The 20,549-nt window shown below is 43.6% G+C and overlaps 1 protein-coding gene across 1 annotated transcript in view; it reads right to left on the bottom strand.

The window, feature by feature from the left end:
* The window catches only part of ALOX5AP (arachidonate 5-lipoxygenase activating protein), a 34,078-nt gene that overhangs the window by 1,049 nt on the left and 12,480 nt on the right, over nucleotides 1-20,549 (bottom strand). Inside the window, exon 4 of the mRNA XM_063957034.1 lies at nucleotides 1,551-1,632. Within this exon, the coding sequence (XP_063813104.1) occupies nucleotides 1,551-1,632 (82 nt within the window). The remainder of the gene's footprint in view (nucleotides 1-1,550; nucleotides 1,633-20,549) is intronic.

Below are 20,549 nucleotides of genomic sequence, written 5' to 3'. Positions count from 1 at the left end.
ATCGCTACATTCCTCATTTCCTCATGGTGGGGCATTTCATGCCCCAGTTCGGTGCTGGTGGTGGAAAGCAGGAGCACATCAACCTGAGGTGATATACTAAATTGCACACACAGTATGTGTCGCTAGGGGGCCACAAGTGCGACTTATGCTATATATCCAGCTCTAAATAAGGCCCCCAAAAATGAAGAGCATTACCTTAAGAGAAGAGTAATATCTAATTACTAAACCAGTGGTTCTCAAACTGTGTGCCGTGGCACCCCGGGGTGCATCGGGGCACTTGCAGGGGTGCCTCGGGTTGGTGGTCCAGGACCAATTCAAATTATTTATGGTCAGTGTAATAGGCCAGTGGTTCTCAACATTTTTTAATTACGACGCCCTAAAGTATCAGAATTTTTTTCACGGCATCCCTAGCCAAAAGTTTCTTATAGGAAATTTAGAAAAAAATATTACATTAATTAAATTGTGTTTATTTGCCAACCTTAGGTTCAGTCATGTGGTGAGGGACAAGATTTGCTTCTGATTGTCCACATATTTTATGATTGGCAGCCAAAAGCACTGGTTTTGCCTATTACATTGACCATAATAATTTGAATTGGTTCTGGACCACCAATCCAAGGCACCCCTGCAAGTGTCCCGCTATGGCACACAATTTGACAACCACTGTAATAGGCAAAACCAATTATAAAATATGTGGACAGACAGAAACAAATCTTGTCCCTCACTAACCCTATTGATGACATATAAACACAATTTATTTAATTTTAACATTTCTTTCTACATTTCTCAATAACAAACTTTTGGCCTAGGGGTGCCATGAAAAAAATGCTCTAGGGTGCCATGATTCAAAAAAAGTTTGGGAACCAGTGTACTAAACAACTAAAACGTTGTGAGAAAAGCTGGTACACAACATAAACAAAAGGTTACCCTGTCCTGTTCTGCAGTATCTCAGATCACAATGATATGTCAAACGTTTATTGCACCTACGATGGGAAACTTATTCCACCCAGTGATGGGGATCGACAGGTTCTTGTATGTTGTTATAATATGTATTTGCTGGGCTGATGTTTAAATTAAACCAGGTGGGTGGCACATATCTCATGTCATTATGAACCTGCCAGAAGTGCCCATAGAGCTTTGGTCTCAGGTAGTCCCAATCCAAACCGGTTGACTCCACTGATAGGGGGGACTGTCAATTCCCATGGCTGGTTTTGAATGGGGTATAAAAGAGAAAGGTTCCTGTTCTAAGAGGTGATGCTTTGGCCTGCATACTGTGTCACTGTCATTCAAACATTGCCACTTGACGGACCCTGTGCCCACCTGGTGACTCTAATATGGCTGTTATGCTGTTGAGATTCCAGTATTATTGAAAGTGAACCTGTTAAAACAAATAATACTGAAATGTATCTATACCGGGCTGCTGTCTACCTGAGTGATCAAATGAGCTCTTCATCTTCACAACCACTGGCTGCAAACTTGGCACAAAACAATTGTTTATGTGACATTAAACAATACTGAGAGAGTGACACGGTCACAGTGAAATATGATGATACCTCTGAGTCTTCTCCCCCAGGTAACCGACAAAGTACTTCTGACGGACAAATAAATACATGAGGCCAGCGAAGGTAGCAGGTGCTAAATTAAAATACAGAAGAAAAATGTTCAGTTTGGCACAAGTTTCAATCATTTCGGAGTCTACAAGTTGTTGCCAGGGACTGCTGAGTAAAACAAGAACACAACAGGTAGAATATACACGAAGGCAGGGGCGATTCCTCTGTAACTGATGCATGTTTCATAGAATGCTCAGTTAGGGTGAGATTTATCACAGCTTGGTGAGAGATAAAGTGAAGAGAGATAAAGTACAAAGCAATCATCTCCTGTCTTTTTTACAGGCCGTGTTTGAAAAACGACAGAAGCTCACTGGTTGTACATTATCTCTCTCCACTGTAACGCTCTGCAAGGTTTGATACAGGCTGAAAATGCCACCGAATGGGATCCTGGCGGTCAAAACACCAACCAATATAAGACAGAATATATGTGTATAGGTGCCCTTATAACAAAGATGAAAATAACTTGATGGTGTTATAGGGAAAACACACGTTTTAATGTCACAAATACAACATACAAAGTGCTTTACAGAATGATAAAGGAGTAAGCAGAAAGAAGTGTTGGGTTTCACCGCTGTGGTTCATGTTTAATGTGCAAATCTACTACAAAAAAAGATATTAATAGAAAGACTGTGGATTTTGGGTATCCGGTCTCTAGGGCGACAAGACTTGGGTTGACAGTGTCTAGGTCCACCACTATTGGTCGACAGGGTTTCTAGGTCGACATGTTGTAGGTCGACAGGTCAAAAGGTCGACATGACATTTAAAAAAAATCTTTTCTTTGAACTTTTTCATACTTTACGATCCACGTGGACTACGATTGGGAACGGTAACCTGTGCCGAGCGCAGTGAGGCACCTTGCCCGAAGCATGGTGAGCAAAGCGAGCGATGCGAGGGGACACGGTGCACTAATTGGGGTTCCCGGTCACTGTATGGCGAAAACAGCACCAAAAAAAGATAAAAAAACTCATGTCGACCTTTTGACCTGTCGACCTAGACCATGTTGACCTAGAATCCCTGTCGACCTAGTTACTGTTGAGTGTCGACCAATAGTGGTCAACCTAGACACTGTCAACCTAAGTGTGGTCAAGCTTCAATACCACACCCCGGATTTTGAGGTACTGTACATGGAAAAAAGTACAGAATTAGAAAGTTTATTACTTGTATTACGGAACGTGATATATCTTTTAGAATGTACTTGTTTTGTTCATATGTTTGTAAATCCAGTCATCAGGACACAGAGACATGTGAGTTCACTGCTGTGCTGCTTTATTCTATCACCAACTACAGGCACACTGCACACTGGACCACCCACTTCCCAGCATCCCCCTGGTCCTAGGGACCATCACTGAAGATTCAGGCTTACACATGTTAGTAAGGGAGTGTCTACAAATATTAAGCATTCTAATACACTAACATCACATCCTCTTTCTTTAAAGATAAGCCCTGTACGCTTCAATGCAACAATTAACAACGTCATATTAAGAACATCATCTAACATGTTTCAATGAGTCTCTCAGGTCTGCGTATTTCCCTTTTGGGTCTTTCATACACAGTCTGTGTTTCATCGACCATGTTGGACCTTTCTAGAATCGTGGTTTGTTCACCATTATGAGGATCATCATACATGTCAGATGAAGGGTATTCTCCAGTCATGTTGTCTTCATTATGGTTAGGTTGAGATCGTAAATCCACCCGATTTCTTCTTACTTCCGTTCCATGCTCTGTACGTATAGTATAAGATCTTGGTGCTACTTGTGCTTGCACAATAACTTTCTGCACCCAAATACCTTTCTCGTGATCTCTGAGACGGACTTGGTCACCCGATTTTAGATCAGATAAGCGTTTTGTTCGTCTGTCATGAAACAGTTTCTGTTTCGCCTGTTGACGTTCCTTACTCAGTCTGACCAACGCTGAGTTATGTGTATTAAGCAGTTCATCATGTATCGGGAGATTTGCTCTAATCCTCCTTCCCATCAGCATTTGTGCAGGAGAAAGTCCATTCTGTAAAGGTGTACTGCGGTAGATTAAAAGACTTTTGTAGAAATCTTCTTTACCTTCTTGAGCTTTTTTCATGAGACTCTTTACAGTTTTTACTGAACTTTCCACCAACCCATTTGAGCGTGGATATTGGGGACTTGACGTAGTATGAACAAATTCCCACTCATCAGCAAATTGTCTAAATTCAGCACTGGAAAACTGAGGACCATTGTCAGTGAACACTTCCATAGGAACACCATGCCTTGCAAAGATTGACTTCATGCAATTAATTACGGCTTTACTAGTAGTTGTATGTAGTGTCTTCACCTCAGGGTAGTTAGAGTAATAATCAGTCACAACAATGTATGTTTTCCCATTACAATCAAACAAATCTGCGCCAACTTTCTGGTACGGTCTCTCTGGCACTGCGTGAGGACTCAGTGGCTCGACTTGTTGTTTCGGTCTATACGTAAGACATAATTCACATGTAGCTGTAGTCTGTGCTATTCCCGGCATTCCACTGTCTCATATATTAGTGTATTTTGTTTATATTTGCTGCTTTAGATTTTCAACCAGAGTTATACATATTTTATTTATTATGTTATACTATATATTCTCTGTTTGATGTAGTCATATATATATATATATATATATATATTTATTTCCATAGTCATCCCCATTGCTATTATGTGTGTCTATCATGATTTGATATATAACTAGTTAATAACGGACTTCAGTGTTTGATATGCATATTCAGATAAACCTATTATCTATTTGTATTTGTTTGTTATATTAATCGAGCTTCATTTATTTTATGTCTGTTGGATTAATGAATTGTTTAGATATATGTACCATTAGTGACCCAATTCCTTATGAGCTGACATGTAACCTGTTTTTAGATTGATTGTTTAATTAGGCAATTGTCCACATATGTTTTCAATAGCATCCATGCTTTAAATACCGACAGACCCAGAGGCTGGGATATACCTTTGATAAAGTCACATGATCTGTGACGAAACGCGTAAGGACCCCGCCTGCCTGCACACCTTGATTCTGCTAATTGCACAGGTAGCTAACTATTGATTGAGCTACCGACACCTTGGTTTCACATCCCGGCTTCTTTCATCGCCGCCGGCAACTTCCACCAGCACGCCGCTGACATTTCCATATACTGCCTGATACAGCACGTCCATCTCTCCGCTGCCTGGTGACAGCACGTTCATTCCTCCACCGCACAGACGAGCACGGGGCACCGCAGGACCGCATGACCGAGGACGCTTGGTACGGACCAGCCCTAGGAGAGGTACTTATTCATGCATAAAATAACAGCATTTACATACTTCTGAGACTGCTATTCACGGCATTACCATCAGTTACTTACTACTCAGCCGCTTATTGGAACCGTGGACACTCATTTAAAGACAGCAACTGGACTTTCTGTCTTATTTACCAAAGGCTATAATTTCCAGCCTACATACCTCATTATCAAGGTGTTTTGCATCCCAATCTTGGTATTAATAATATCTTTTAAATATTTTTTCATTTAGTTGAAAACATACAATTGTTGTTTTTTAATGTGCTATTATCCATGTTAGTAGTATAATAAATTACCTTTTTATCACACGTCAGCTCTTGTTTTGTATTGCCCTTACACATTGCGCAGCCGTTCTCCCTTTCCTTTATATTTGTTCTTAATTAAACACACACACAGTGTTTCACGGCAGCACAGGTGACAGAGCAATTACATACCATAATTAAGCAATATATTATTAGAATCTGAGGCGCTATTTAGCAGTTGTTAGTTGCTTTTTTTGTAGTCTGTGCTATGTCTTGGTTCATTCTTGGCCAATACATAACTTCACGCGCTCTCCGCTTACATTTTTCTTCTCCTAAGTGGCCATCATGTATCTTGCACAGCATAGTTTTTCTTAGTCGTGCAGGTATTACAAACCTATTGCCTTTGTAAATAATACCATCGACAACTGTAAGGTCACTGCGGTACATCCAATAATCATGAATAGACAGCGGGCACGCATGTTTTTCTGCTGGCCAACCTTTCAGAATGATATCTTTCAACACTTTCATTGTGTCATCTGTCTCAGTTTCTTTCCTAATCTGTTCTTGTCTTGCAAGAGACACTGGTAGAGAAGCTACGATCAAATTAACATAGGCTTCTATCTCTTCATCCATCAGACTTTTGGAACCTTCACTTTTGTCCACAGTACGAGAAAGTGTATCAGCAATGTACATGTATTTGCCGGGACAGTACAGCAAGTGTACATCATATTTCTGTAGTCTGATAAACATTCGTTGAATTCTCATGGGACAGTCATGAAATGATTTAGTCATGATAGCTACCAATGGCTTGTGGTCAGTTTCCACTGTAAATGTTTGACCATACACAAACAGATGAAATCGCTCACATGCATATGTGATCGCTAGAAGTTCTTTTTCTATCTGAGCATACCTTGTTTCAGCACTTGTCAGTGCTCTTGATGCATAGATTACTGGTTGCCATGTATCCTCATGTTCTTGTAACAGCACTGAGCCTAGGCCAAATTGCGAAGCATCTGCTGAAATTCTTATTCTTTTCTCAGGATCAAAGAATGTTAGCACTGGTTGCTCTGTAATGATCTGTTTCAAGTTTTGCCAACTTTCTTCTTGTTCATGTGACCACATCCACTCGTTATCTTTGTCCAACAACCATCTAAGAGAGGCTGTTCGTTCAGAGAGTTGAGAAATAAACTTTCCTAATTAAGTAATCATCCCTAGGAATCTTCTGACGTCGTCTTTGTTGTTAGGACGTTCCATGTTCACTATGGCTGATATTTTCCTTGGGTCTGGTTTTACACCTTGATCCGAGACCATGTCGCCCATAAAGGTAAGTGTATTCACGCCAAATTCACATTTGTCCTTGTTTAGCTTTAGATTAACTTTCTTGACAAGTTCCATTACTTGTCTCAATCTAGAATCATGTTCTTCCTTTGTAGATCCCCAGACAATAATGTCATCCATCATTGTTTCAACACCTGGAATATGTTCAAAAATCATGTGTATCTTTTTGTGATATACTTCTGGAGCAGACAATATTCCATATGGTAGTCGAAGAAATCTGTATCGACCTTCTGGTGTATTAAATGTACAAAGCTTTGAGCTGGCCTCATCTAGCTTCATTTGCCAAAATCCTGAAGATGCGTCCAATTTACTGAACCATTTTGCTCCCGCAAATTGCGACATGATTTCATCTCTGGTTGGTAGTTTGAAATGTTCTCGTTTAATAGCTTTGTTTAAATCTCTGGGATCTAGACATATTCTGAGTTGTCCATTTTTCTTTTCAACAATTACTAAGGAGCTTACCCATTCAGTAGGCTCATCAACTTTCTGTATCACACCCAAGGCTTCCATGCGATTTAACTCTTGTTTCAGTTTTTCTCTCAGCGCAAACGGCACTTTTCTACAGGGGTGTATCACTGAAGAAACTTGCGTGTCTATATTTATTTTATGCTCTCCAGGCAAACAACCTAGACCTTCAAACAAGTCTCTGTATTCTGTAAACATCGATTAGCAGTCATCTTCTACTTGTGATGTCACCATAAAAACTTTCTTTTGCAAGCTTAGTTTCTCACAGGAACTTAATCCTAGAATCGGTTGCACATTTTTATCCACAATCAGTAGAGATGTTTTAAACTGTTGTCCCTTATATTTCAGTGTCACTAAGCATGTACCTTTCACAGGAATTTCCTCCCCAGTGTACCCTGTAACTTTCACTTTGGCTGGATGAATTTTAGGTTTTACTCTAAAAGTCTTATAGTCTTGAAACAATATTAAATTCACCTGTGCGCCAGTATCAAGCTTAAAGGGAATGGCAATCTCGTTCACAGTTAAAGGGACAATCCATTCTTTCTTATCTGCACTGCAAAGTTCAATGCAATCCACAAAGAATTCCTCTGTTTGTTTAACAGCATGCACATTGGTTGTTTCATATTTAATTTTACAGCATTTGGCAAAGTGATTAAGTCTACCATATTTCATGCAGGTTTTACCATAAGCCGGGCACATTTTAGGATTGTGAACATTTCCACATCTACTACACATTTCCTTATTAGACTGTGGCTTAGACTGCTTCATTCTTGAGAATTGAGGTTTGCCTTGCTCTGTGTTCTGCACTACATGGACAGCAGCATCAACTTCCTTGTGTAACTTTTTGGCTTGAAATCTAGTTATTTCTGCAGATCTACACATAGTCACTGCCTTGTCTAGTGTTAGGTCTTGCTCTCTCAGCAGTCTCTCTCTGAGTCCATTATCAGGTATTCCACAGACAATACGATCTCTAATCAGTGAATCCTTTAAATCACCAAACTCACAGGTATTACTGAGTGATTGCAGCTCTGTAACATACTGATCAAATCCATCTACAGACTTCTGATCACATGTGAAAAACTTATATCTTTCATATGTCACATTTTTCCTTTGCACAAAGTAATCTTCAAACTTTTGCATTATAGAAGATAGCACCATATTCTGCCCCTCAGCAAACTGAAAACTATTATAAATGTCCAGCACATCCTCTCCTATCACATGTAGGAAAATGGATGCCTTCGTTTTGTCAGCCAATGTATCAGCTCCACATGCAGCAAGATATATATTAAACCTTTGCTTAAATCTTTTCCAGTTTTCAGACAAGTTACCAGACATCAGCATGCCGGTTGGAGGAGCTAGTTTATCCATGGTTACTCACTGTTTGAAGAGAGGAGCACAGGGCAGGCTTTGCAGACACTGAGTATCACAGCCTTACAGACTGCTGCAGGATTCTGTCACACGCTGAGAGCACTAGCAGTCCAAGATAAACTTCTTCTGACACCATATTTTGTTCATATGTTTGTAAATCCAGTCATCAGGACACAGAGACATGTGAGTTCACTGCTGTGCTGCTTTATTCTATCACCAACTACAGGCACACTGCACACTGGACCACCCACTTCCCAGCATCCCCCTGGTCCTAGGGACATCACTGAAGATTCAGGCTTACACATGTTAGTAAGGGAGTGTCTACAAATATTAAGTATTCTAATACACTAACATCACAGTACTTGTGGGAAATTACACATAGGGAAAACCACAAGGTGCTTACAAACAAGCTGTTCGGAACACATTTACAATATTAAAAAGGGTCTGGTCAATCACCCATTGTCTGAACATTTTGCAACCACACATAATAAATGTGAAGGAGCAATAAAGAGATTTCTGGGTATCCAATTAATTGAAGGAAATTGGAAATGTAGAAATATAGAGAAGAAACTAGCACAAAGTGAAATGAGGTGGATTTTTAACTTAAATACCCTTCAACCAGAAGGACATAAGTCAGATTTTGAGTTAAAATTGAGTTAAATTGAGATAAAATGGTTTCTTGAGTGACTTTTATTGAATCTTTTTTTGTGTGTTTTTTATTGTACCTCTTTTATTGTACTTTTTATCTTGATTCTTTTAACTTAATTTTGCTTTCTTCTTTTTTATGTACCTACTTATTGATAAAATCGGGGTGAACATCGCTATATAGAGGTTTGGTTAAAAAAGGGTTCCCCTTTCTCTTAGTATAGGGATGGACTGGCCCGGAATACAAAGTACGGCTAAGTAAGGTGAGGAGAAAGGGTAGCTGAACCATCCAAACCCCCAACCAAATTATACAGAGCAGCTGATTGGTTGCCATGGGCAACTTACCCACTGGCTCACTTCTCCACTATTCACTGCTTAGTACATCTCCCCCTTAGTCTGGTGTGTAGTCGGCTTTAATTTGTGTTAGCTGTAGAACTAAGTTGTTACAGTTATTTAAAGGAACACACTCAGAGTGCCAATACAAGTCTTATCTAATTTATGCTGTTGGATAAAGTTCTAGTAGTGTAAGCAACACCAAAGAACTGCTTCTAGAGATACTTCTGTCTGCATGTGGTGGTTGTAGCATACAGTCCCCTGCACACTCCCATCAGAGCTGGCCCTGGGCATCTGCCATAAAGGAGAATGCCTAGAACACCATTGCTCCAGGAAAACTACCAGCGGCCATAGCAGCCTGTCTCCATGTTTATGCCACCAGCTAATGGGTTGGGTATGTGATCCCGGCTGTTGGTATGCCGGCGGCAGTGACGTGCGGTGAGGTCAGGCAGAGCCTTTCCTGTCATACTAACATTTGTTTTGCTGTATAAAGTATATGAAAAATACAAAGAATATGTTAGAAATATCTTCGTTGTATTATTCGAATCATTTTTATAGTCACAATTCTGGGGCAAAAATAGGATTTTAATACCTACCGGTAAATCCTTTTCTCTTAGTCAGTAGAGGATGCTGGGGATGCTTCAAGAACCATGGGGTACAGACGGGATCGGTAGGAGACATGGGCACACTATAAGACTTTGAATGGGTGTGAACTGGCTCCTCCCTCTATGCCCCTCCTCCAGACTCCAGTTATAGGAACTGTGCCCAGGGAGACGGACATTTCGAGGAAAAGGATTTATTTAATTATTTTAAACTAAGGTGAGATACATACCAGCTCACACCACTAACACGCCGTACAACATGGCATTCAACAACAACGCATGCAACACCATGACCAACAACAGTCACAGATTGACTAAACTCAACGCAACATGAGCGTAACAAATAAGCAAACTGCAGAAACAGCCCACACTGGGACGGGCGCCCAGCATCCTCTACGGACTAAGAGAAAAGGATTTACCGGTAGGTATTAAAATCGTATTTTCTCATACGTCTTAGAGGATGCTGGGGATGCTTCAAGAACTATGGGGTTTATACCAAAGCTCTAGAACGGGCGGGAGAGTGCGGGTGACTCTGCAGCACCAATTGACCAAACAAGAGGTCCTCCTCAGCCAGGGTATCAAACTTGTAAAACTTTGCAAAGGTGTTTGAACCCGACCAAGTAGCAGCTCGGCAAAATTGTAATGCCGAGAATCCCCGGGCAGCCGCCCAGGATGAGCCCACCTTCCTGGTAGAATGGGCTTTCACCGATTTCGGTAACGGCAATCCTGACGTAGAATGAGCCTGCTGAATCGGATTACAAATCCAGCGCGCAATAGTCTGCTTGGAAGCAGGAGCCCCAGTCTTGTTGGGAGCCCACAGGACAAACAGAGCCTCTGTTTTCCTAATCTGCGCCGTTCTGGCTACATAGATCTTCAAAGCTCTGACCACATCGAGAGACTTTGACTCCGCCAAGGCGTCAGTAGCCACTGGCACCACAATTGGCTGGTTAACATGAAATGATGAAACCACTTTTGGCAGAAATTGCTGACGAGTTCTCAACTCCGCTTTATCAGCATGGAAAATCAAATAGGGGCTTTGTGAGACAAAGCCGCCAACTCAGACACTCGCCTTGCAGATGCCAAGGCCAACAACATGACCACTTTCCAAGTAAGGAATTTGAACTCAACCTTGTGCAAAGGTTCAAACCAATGTGATTGCAAGAATTGCAACACCACATTAAGGTCCCATGGTGCCACTGGGGGCACAAAGGGAGGTTGGATGTGCAGCACGCCTTTTACGAAGGTCTGAACTTCTGGGAGAGAAGCCAATTCCTTCTGGAAGAATATAGATAGGGCCGAAATCTGTACCTTAATGGAGCCTAACTGGGGGCACAAAGGGAGGTTGGATGTGCAGCACGCCTTTTACGAAGGTCTGAACTTCTGGAAGGAAGGCCAAGTCTTTTTGAAAAAAGATCGACAAGGCCGAAATCTGTACTTTAATAGAGCCTAACTTTAGGCCCGCATCCACACCTGCTTGTAGGAAATGGAGCAACCTCCCCAGGTGAAATTCTTCCATAGGAGCCTTCTTGGATTCACACCAAGACACATATTTTCTCCAAATACGGTGGTAATGCTTTGCCGTTACTTCTTTTCTAGCCTGAAGAAGTGTAGGAATGACTTCACTGGGAATACCCTTTCGGGCTAGGATTTGGCGTTCAACCGCCACGCCGTCAAACGCAGCCGCGGTAAGTCCTGATACACGCATGGCCCCTGTTGCAACAGGTCCTCCCGAAGAGGAAGAGGCCAGGGATCTTCTATGAGCAACTCCTGAAGATCTGGATACCAGGCCCTTTTTGGACAATCTAGAACAATGAGGATCACCTGAACCCTTGTTCTTCTTATAATTTTTATCACCTTTGGAATGAGTGGAAGTGGAGGGAACACATAGACCGACTGAAACACCCACAGTGTCACTAGGGCATCCACCGCTATCGCCTGAGGGTCCCTTGACCTGGAACAATATCTCTGAAGTTTCTTGTTGAGACGGGACGCCATCATGTCCACTTGAGGAACTCCCCAACGACTTGTCACTTCTGCAAAGACCTCTTGATGAAGACCCCACTCTCCTGGATGGAGATCATGTCTGCTGAGGAAGTCTGCTTCCCAGTTGTCCACTCCTGGAATGAAGACCACTGCCAGAGCGCTGGCATGTCTTTCCGCCCAGCGAAGAATCTTCATGGCCTCGGCCATCGCCGCTCTGCTCTTTGTTCCACCTTGGCAGTTTATGTACTCCACTGCTGTCATGTTGTCTGACTGAATCAAGACCGGCAGACCTCGAAGAAGATGTTCTGCTTGCAGTATGCAGTTGTGGATGGCTCTTAATTCCAGAATGTTTATGTGTAGACAAGCTTCCTGACTTGACCACTTCCCCTGAAAGTTTCTTCCCTGTGTGACTGCTCCCCAGCCTCGGAGGCCTGCATCCGTGGACACCAGGATCCAATCCTGAATCCCGAACCTGCATCCCTCCAGAAGGTGAGAACTGTGCAGTCATCACAGAAGGGAAATTCTTGTCCTGGGAGATAGAATTATTTTCTGGTGCATGTCCAGGTGAGATCCGGACCACTGGTCCAGCAGGTTCCACTGAAACACCCTGGCATGGAACCTGCCATACGGAATGGCCTCGTAGGCCGCCACCATCTTCCCCAGCAACCGAGTGCAGTGAAGAACTGACACCTTTGCCAGTTTCAGAATCTGCTTTACCATGTTCTGTATTTCCAGAGCTTTTTCCACTGGAAGAAAAACTCTCTGCAATTCTGTATCCAGAATCATACCCAGGAACGACAGCCGTGTCGTTGGATCCAACTGTGATTTTGGCAAATTTAGGAGCCAACCATGTTGTTGCAGAATCGTCAGTGAAAGAGCAACCTTCTTCAACAATTTCTCCTTGGCCTTTATGAGGAGATCGTCCAAGTACGGGATAATTGTGAAAGCAGGAGAACCATCATTTCCGCCATTACTTTGGTGAAAATCCTTGGAGCTGTGGACAGACCAAATGGCAACGTCTGAAATTGGTAATGACAATCCTGCAGGATATATGGGGGACATGTAAGTAGGCATCTTTTATGTCGACCGACACCATAAAATCCCCCTCCTCCAGACTGGAGATTACTGTTCGTAGAGACTCCATCTTGAACTTGAATTTTTTTAGAAAGAAATTGAGGGATTTTAGGTTAAGAATCGGTCTGACTGAGCCATCCGGCTTTGGGACCACGAACAGGCTCGAATAAAAACCTTCCCCCTGTTGAGACGGGGGTACCGTGATAATCACTTGATTTTGACACAACTTTAGTATCGCAGCGCTTACTATCTCCCTTTCTGAAAGAGAAGCTGGCAAGGCCGATTTGAAAAATCGGTGAGGGGGCACGTCTTGACCCTTGGGTTACTATGTCTACTATCCAAGGATCCAATTCCGAGTGCACCCAGACCTGACTGAAGAGTTTGAGACGTGCCCCCACTGGAGCGGACTCCCGCAGAGGAGCCTCAGCGTCATGTGGTGGATTTGGTAGAAGCCGGAGAGGACTTCTGCTCTTGGGAACTTGCCACAGCCTGTGACCATTTTCCCTTCCTCTCCCCCTCGCAGCAAGGAAGGAGGAGCCACATCCTTTTTTGAATTTGTTGGGCCGAAAGGACTGCATCTGATAGTGAGGCGATTTCTTCTGCTGTGCAGGAACATAAGGTAAAAAAGATGACTTACCCGTGGTAGCCATAGACACCAGGTCAGTGAGGCCGTCACCAAACAAGACCTTACCGTTAAACGGTAGAGACTCCATCGCCTTCTTAGAGTCAGCATCAGCATTCCTTTGATGAATCCACAATGCTGTCCTTGCTGAGACTGCCATGGCATTGGCCCTTGATCCCAAAAGGCCAATATCCCTTACAGCTTCTTTCAAATATGCTGCAGCTTCCTTGAAGTGACCCAAAGTCAAAATCACACTATCCCTGTCTAGGGTATCTACCTCAGAGGACAAGTTATCTGCCCACTTTTCAATAGCGCTACTCACCCATGCAGAAGCAACGGCAGGCCTGAGTAGCGACCCTGTAGTGACATAAATGGATATCAGGGTATTTTCCTGCTTACGATCCGCAGGATCTTTTAGGGCTGCCGTGTCAGGGGACGGAAGCGCTACCTTTTTGGATAGATGCGATAAAGCTTTGTCTACCATGGGGATTGACTCCCACCTTTCCCTGTCCCCAGAGGGGAATGGATATGCCATTGAAATTCTTTTGGGAACTTGTATCTTTTTGTCAGGATTTTCCCAAGCTTTTTCAAAAAGTGCGGTCAGTTCATGAGAGGGAGGAAACGTTACCTCAGGTTTTTTTCCTTTAAACATACAGACCCTAGTATCAGGAACAGCAGGGTCCTCAGTGATATGTAATACGTCTTTTATCGCCACAATCATGTACTGCAGGGGTGGCCAGACTTTCAGACTTGGAGATCTACTCCAAATTTCTAAAATCTTTTGTGATCTACCATAGTACAAAATCATCATAATACATTAGTTTTTAGGGAACTGTGAGGCAATGAACACATGAAACGAACTAAACATCAATGTTAGCCTAATTAACGGGTGTTTTTCACATAAACTAAAGTTATTGACAGTGTGAAGTTGAGGACGCATGAGGCTGCATGTCTTGTGTTAACTTGCTAAAAGACGGTTCCAAGTTAGTTAGGCACATATGAAGGCAGTATTTTAACTGTTCTTCAGTCATTCGGCTTCTGTATCTTGATTTAATTATCTTCATTTGTGAAAAAGCAGATTCACAAAGATAAGTTGACCCAAAAAATGCTGTCAAGTGAAGAGCTAATGATCTCAAGCTTGGGTACAGTTCTTCACTTAGTAGTTTCCAGAAATTAATATCAGAAGCTCTAGCTTTCAAATGGATATCAGATTGCAGCTTTAATATTTCTTCCTCTATACTTGATATGTTCATATTGAACATAGAGGAGATATTACCATAAATTTCATCACTGTCAACATCAGCAAATGGAAATGACATGAAGGCTAGGATAGGCTCAAGCTGCTTAATGTCCTGAAATCGCCTCTCTAGTTCTTCCCAAAGATTTTGGATCTCAGCACAGAATGTATTATATGTGCTGCTGCCTTCAGGATTCTCTTCTATCACTTTCTCAAAACTAGGGAAGTTCCTCAAAATTCCCTTTGCAAGCTGTGACTTTAAAAACTGCAATTTTGATTTAAAAGCATTTATTGAACTAATTAATTGGATAATATTTTTATCCTTGCCCTGAAGTTCAAGGTTGAATGCATTGCAGTGACTGGTTAAATCTGTTATAAAATCCAACTGTAGCAACCATGATGAATCATGCAGCTGAGATGGACTTTCTCCAAGTGATTCCAAGAATTCAGTTATGTCAGGCAGCAAAGACTGGAATCGTTCTAAGAACTGCCCCCGACCAGTGGCGGATCTTGCCACGGGCAAGCAGTACTTTTGCCCGGGGTGCCGCCTTCCGGAGGGCGCCGCACCCTGGCAAGATCCGCCACTGTGCCCGCCGCTGGTCCCCCGCTTTGAAGGGAACCAGACGCTACGCGTCTAGTTTCCCTTCATGGAGAGGACCTGTGCTGTGCGGTGCGCGATGACGTCATCGCGCACCGCACAGCAAAGGTCCTCTCCATGAAGAGAAACTAGATGCTACGCGTCTAGTTTCCCTTCATGGAGAGGACCTTTGCTGTGCGGTGCGCGATGACGTCATCGCGAACCACACAGCATAGTGGCACAGACACTAGGGGTCATAATTGACCTCTAGTGTCTATGCTGTGCTATGGGAGAGACGTAATGACGTCTCTCCCATAGATCCGAGGACTGGAGAAGAGCGGCGCTGGCGGAGGAGGAGGTCTGGAATCAGGAGCGGGGATTGTAAGAATACTTTTATTTTATTTTTATTTTTCTTCCAGCTGCGCTACAGGGGCACAAATGGGGGCGTAACTGACCATGCCCCCATATGAAGCCACACCCCTATTTTTGCCCGGGGCGCCACAAGGGCAAGAACCGGCCCTGCCCCCGACTAAGCCACCTAATATCATTATACAACAGCAAATCTTCATATTCAGACTCACTTTCCTCCAGTAAGGTACGGAAAAGTCGTCTTCGTAAACTCCTTGCACGAACTGAGTTTACGATTTTCATTGCAATGTCCATAACATCAGCCATGTTTAAAACTTTAGCACACAGTGCATTCTGATGTATAACACAATGGATTCTTGTAAAATCAGGAAAATCTTCATTTTTTTGACACAGTGCAAGAAACCCATTATTCTTGCCAACCATGGCTGGGGCCCAATCAGTAGCAATGCACACTAGTTTGCTAAGAGGAAGACTAGTTTCCTTGGCAAAACTAGCAAAGCCTTTGTAAATGTCTTCACCTCTAGTTTTACCCTTCATAGGGATGAGAGTTAAAAACTCCTCCTTATAACTCATATCAGGAAATACCATTCTTATAAAATCAATTAATTGAGAAGTATCCACTATATCAGTGGATTCATCAAACTGCAAGGAGAACTAACAACAGTTACTGATGTGTTTTCTCAGCTGGTTCTGTATGTCATTGCCAATTGCCTCTACTCGTCTCACTGTAGTTTGACGAGATAGTGGAATATCTTTAATTGCTTTCAAGATGTCATCTTTATTTTTAAATGTTTCAAATAAAACATTTCTGGCATTAAGGAAAGCTTCCTTCAACATTTCACTATCCTGGAAAGGTTTCTTATGTTTCACTAAAATATTTGTAATACGGAAAGATGCTTCAGCCGCTGCCTGGGACTGCAAAATAGGTTTTGTGAATGTGAGCTGTTGCACTCCTAAATTAGTTTTCATGGATTTCAGTTTAGTCTTCCTTAATTCACTACTAGGTGGAAAGTCTTGATCATATTTCTGATGCAGACTTGAGTAATGTCTCTGTAAATTCCCCTTCTTCGCCAGACCAACTTTAGCATGGCATATTAAACATATGCATTTGTCTTTAAACATTGTAAAAAAAAAATCATGTTCCCATTCTTCATGAAAATGGTAGTTTTTTGGCCTTTTAGAACCACTCATGTTAAGTGTGTTAAAACTCAATTTATATATAAAAATCTCTTTTGTAATGAACACTATAACAGGGTAAGATGGTACACACATCACTGTGTTTTCAGATAAATTACAGCCAGCAGGAACTACACAGATCCCTGCTTTTAAGATAAATTACAGCAGTACACAGATCCCTGTGTTTAAGAAAAATTATAGCCAGGAGTACAGATCCCTGTGTTTAAGAAAAATTACAGCCAGGAGTACAGATCCCTGTGTTTAATATAAATTACAGCCAGTAGTACATAGATCCCTGTGTTTTTAAGATAAATTACAGCCAGGAGTACAGATCCATGTGTTTAAGATAAATTACAGCCAGGAGTACAGATCCCTGTTTTTAAGATAAATTACAGCAGTACACAGATTCCTGTGTTTAATATAAATTACAGCCAGGAGTACAGATCCCTGTGTTTAAGAAAAATTACAGCCAGGAGTACAGATCCCTGTGTTTTTAAGATAAATTACAGCCAGGAGTACAGATCCCTGTGTTTAAGATAAATTACAGCCAGCAGTACAGATCCCTGTGTTTAAGATAAATTACAGCCAGCAGTACAGATCCCTGTGTTTAAGATAAATTACACAGCCATCAGTACACAGATCCCTGTGTTTTTAAGATAAATTACAGCCAGCAGTACAGATCCCTATTTTTAAGATAAATTACAGCAGTACACAGATCCCTGTGTTTAAGAAAAATTACAGCCAGGAGTACAGATCCCTGTGTTTAAGATAAAGTACAGCCAGGAGTACAGATCCCTGTGTTTTTAAGATAAATTACAGCCAGCAGTACAGATCACTATTTTTAAGATAAATTACAGCCAGCAGTACACAGATCCCTGTGTTTAAATTACAGCACAGGATTTCTGTTCATTATGTAACAAAAACCCCTCCAATATTTTTTTATATCAAACAACACAGTGAGCTCTCTTTACAGGTCTGCTCACTGTCAGCGTTAACAGCAAATGGCGGGCAGTAAGGAAAGCTGACGCAGGGATACTACGGAGACATGTGAGATCAAAATCCAATAGGCTGGCGCTGTACCACATGACCGGGACAGTGGCCAATAGAAACCACCTACCCTGACTTCCAATCATGGCCCGCACCTGCCAATTTAGCCGTTTCCGGAGGTGGAGGGGGAGTGTCGGAGGCAGAGGGGGAGTGTCTGCCACACATCACGGCTACAGATGGGAGTGTGTTATTATTATTATTATTATTATTATTATATACATCGACGATTATAATAATAATAATTGATAACACACTACTCATCGCTGTCAGCCACAGCACCACACTGCGCACACCCGCGGCAGCACAAGGGTTAACCACTCTTTCGTTGCAGCTGCGGCATACAAGTACATGGGGGTGACAGTTACCCGGCTCCCCCGCACACTGCCGCTGCATCTGCTCCCCGGCTTACCTGCTGACCGCCGCTGCCTCTGCTTCCCGGCTCTCCTGCACACCTCGCCGCTGCCTCTGCCCTCCTGAACATCGCCGCTGCCTTGGTCCCCGGCTCTCCCGTACCCGACGCTGCTGCCTCAGCTCCCCAGCTCTCTGCTGCACCTCGATGTCGCTGCTGCCTCGGCTCCCCGGCGTCCCCTGCTACAGCGCGTATGGGTTTGTCTGGACGGGCAGCTGTGTGTGGACGGGCAGATGATCGCGATCGACTGGTTGATCGCGATCGACTGTTTGGCCACCACTGATGTACTGAATACTCTTAGCCAGTTTCAGATGTAATCTGGCATCACTATAGTCGACACTGGAATCAGAGTCCGTATCGGTACCTGTATCTGCTATCTAGGTAAATGCACGTTTCTGTGACCTCGAAGGGGTCTGGGCCTGTGACAAAGCATCTTCCATGGATTTCCTCCATGTCTGGTTCTTAGACTCAGATTTATCAAATCTCTTAGCCAACTTAGTCACATTTGCGTTTAAAACACTTAACATATTGACCCAATCATCCGTCGGCGGTGCCGACACTGTCACTCTCACATAACTGTCTGTCCCCACACCAGCCTCCTCCTGGGTAGAGCATTCAGCCTCAGACATGTCGACACACACACACGTACCGACAGCCACAACCTCACTGGGGCTATAGGAGACAGACCCACAGTAAAGCCTGCCAGAGAGACACAGAGAGAGTTCTGCCAGCTCACACCCAGCGCCTATCCCAGTACTGAAGTCAGTAACAAGACTGCCCAGACCTGCTAGCGCTTTTTACATATATAATAAATCACCAATCACTAGTGCCCTCCCCCCCCCCCCCCCCCCCGTTTTGCACCCTGTTACTTGCACAGCAGTGTGGAGGTCAGGGCCAGCGTCTCTGCAGCCTTCTGTGAAGAGAAAAATGGCGCTGGTCAGAGCTGTGTGGCTAAGCCCCGCCCACTATATGGCGCGATTCAGTCCCGCTCAAAAAATATTTATACTGGTGGGGGTCCTGTAACAAGTGCCTGCGCACTGTTATATCCTATGCCAGTGCTGTTTGAGGTCCCCCATGCTGCACAGGGCGCCCGCCCTGCACCCTGCGGTGCCGTGATCAGTGTGGGAGCGTGGCACGCAGCGCGGCCGCTGCGCGGTACCTTAAACACCGTCTTCTGCCGTCACTGAAGTCTTCTGATCTTCTCACACTCACCCGGCTTCAATCTTCTGGCTCTGTGAGGGGGAGTGACGGCGCGGCTCCGGGAACAAGCAGGTAGGCGTACCAAGTGATCGAACCCTCTGGAGCTAATGGTGTCCAGTAGCCTAAGAAGCAGAGCCCTTGAACTCTTAAGAAGTAGGTCTGCTTCTCTCTCCCCTCAGTCCCACGATGCAGGGAGCCTGTTGCCAGCAGGTCTCCCTGAAAATAATAAACCTAATAAAGTCTTTTCCCTGAGAAACTCTGGAGAGCTCCCCAGTGTGCATCCAGTCTCGCTGGGCACAGAATCTAACTAGAGTCTGGAGGAGGGGCATAGAGGGAGGAGCCAGTTCACACCCATTCAAAGTCTTATAGTGTGCCCATGTCTCCTGCGGATCCCGTCTATACCCCATGGTTCTTGAAGCATACGCAGCATCCTCTAGGACGTATGAGAAAAGTCTATAGCAGGTGAGGCAGTGCCTCCCCGCCTATCTTATCCGCACATCTCTGATCCATACTCACCAAATTTCCAGGAATTTATACCACTGTATCTTTGCATAATGCCCACATGAACCCTTTTTACGCATATATTGTGTGTAAATCTGGCTCTGGTGCTAGCCAGTGCCTCCTCAGCCATTTACCTCACCGCGCATCCCTGGCCGGCGGTCAAATGACCGACACCAGCATACTGAAAATGAGAATGCCGACAGGGGATGGGGTAATTATTATACCCCTACCCTGTCCCCTACCCTAACCCACCTGGGCTGGTAGCTAGGGTTAAGATTCAGAGGGATGGGAGTGGCTAAGGGTGACTCCAGGGCTAAGATTTAGGGGGTGGCGGCTATGGTTAACCCTCCACTCTAGTACCTAAACCTAACCACCTCCCCGGGACATTACCCTAATAATGACCCGATTGTTACCTTAGGGGTGTCGGCTGTCGGTGTTCCGGCTCCGGGATTCCGAGTGGTG

The sequence above is a fragment of the Pseudophryne corroboree genome, chromosome 2 (assembly GCF_028390025.1).
Source record: "Pseudophryne corroboree isolate aPseCor3 chromosome 2, aPseCor3.hap2, whole genome shotgun sequence".
In the NCBI taxonomy this organism is placed as follows: Eukaryota; Metazoa; Chordata; class Amphibia; order Anura; family Myobatrachidae; genus Pseudophryne; species Pseudophryne corroboree.
The sequence above is the reverse complement of the archived record's forward strand: the minus strand, read 5'-3'. Positions and strand labels throughout refer to the sequence as shown.